The 1,443-nt window shown below is 36.7% G+C and overlaps 1 protein-coding gene across 2 annotated transcripts in view; it reads left to right on the forward strand.

The window, feature by feature from the left end:
* Positions 1–1,443, forward strand: part of ME2 (malic enzyme 2, NAD(+)-dependent, mitochondrial) — a 56,527-nt gene that overhangs the window by 44,445 nt on the left and 10,639 nt on the right. The window contains exon 13 of one of the 2 annotated variants that reach the window (XM_011969048.1): positions 453–551. The exons of the other annotated variant lie outside the window; for it this stretch is intronic. Within the exon in view, the coding sequence (XP_011824438.1) occupies positions 453–478 (26 nt within the window). The 3' untranslated portion in view covers positions 479–551. The remainder of the gene's footprint in view (positions 1–452; positions 552–1,443) is intronic. 2 annotated transcript variants of the gene reach the window in all.

A 1,443-nucleotide genomic window follows, 5' to 3' on the forward strand; every position in this document is an offset into this window, starting at 1 on the left:
CTGAATCCTCTCATTTTAAGAACATTTAGACTATACTTGCTTTATATATATCTGGATATATTTTGACAGCATAGATAACTCATTGCATGCTTTTAATGGACAAGTACTGGTATTATTTGGAGTGCTGGCCTATGGGAGCTCCAGACTTTGAAGTATTTCTGAAGAACTCGCATTAATACAATTAATGTCTGTTTTCAAAGTAGCCACTGCAATTAAGCCACGCTCTACATGTATAATATAAAGTAGAATATAATCAATAAGTCTTTAAATCTGGTTATTTATTGTTTAATGATAACAGTTTTAATTTCTGCAGTGGTTTAAGTGTATTCCTTCAAGAAATAACGGGAATTATATTACCTGTATTACTCTCTGTTTCCCCAATGCTTTTTCCATTTTCCTGGGTCCTTATTCTGTTATTTAAACAAAGAGCAAAATGCTGTTTTTCTCTTCAGGCACTGACAAGCCAATTGACAGATGAAGAGCTAGCCCAAGGGAGACTTTACCCACCACTTGCTAATATTCAGGAAGTTTCTATTAACATTGCTATTAAAGTAAGTAATAACTTAAACTTCTTCACATTAATTTTAATGACATTTTCTTATACAAGAAATACAGGTTTACTAGAGATAAATCTGAAACATTTAGAAGGCTGCAAAGAAGAAATTTTAGGCCCGTAGTCTTACTACCAGAATATAACACACATGATTATTTTGGGCTTGTTGCCTTCTAGACTTTTTTCTTTGCAAACACATACATGCATATACACATGCATGTAGTCACTTGTGCCTTTTTAAAGCATTATTTTAAAGAATAGAGATGACGTCTCCCTGTGTTGCCCAGGCTGGTCTCTAACCTCTTGGCCTGAAGTGATCCTCCTGCCTTGGCCTCCCAGAGTGGCCTGTGCCCATTCTTATAATTGGTTTCTTACTGCACTTTTTCCACTTAATATATTGTAAGCCTTTTCCACGTAAGTTAATAATAATTCTCATGTATGTGATCATTAATGCTGCATGGTGTTCTCTTTATATCAAAATGTGTTTCATCATTTCTCTGTTTTTGGACATTTAAGTTTTTAGCTTTTTATTGTTAGAAATAACACTGTAGGCTGGGTGCAGTGGCTCACACCTGTAATCCCAGCACTTTGGGAGACCGAGTCATCTGAGGTCAGGAGTTTGAGACCAGCCTAGCCAACATGGTGAAACCCCATCTCTACTAAAAATACAAAAAAAGTTAGCCAGGTATGGTGCTGGGTACCTGTAATCCCAGCTACTCTGGAGGCTGAGGCCAGAGAATCACTTGAACCTAGGAGAAGGAGGTTGCAGTGAGCCAAGATCGTGCCATTGCACTCCAGCACTCCAGCCTGGGCCACAAGAGTAAAACTCCATCTCAAAAAAATAAATAAATAAAAATAAAAAGTTTTTTAAAAAGAAAGAAAGAAAGAAC

This window comes from Mandrillus leucophaeus, unplaced genomic scaffold (assembly GCF_000951045.1).
Source record: "Mandrillus leucophaeus isolate KB7577 unplaced genomic scaffold, Mleu.le_1.0 Scaffold87, whole genome shotgun sequence".
NCBI lineage: Eukaryota > Metazoa > Chordata > Mammalia > Primates > Cercopithecidae > Mandrillus > Mandrillus leucophaeus.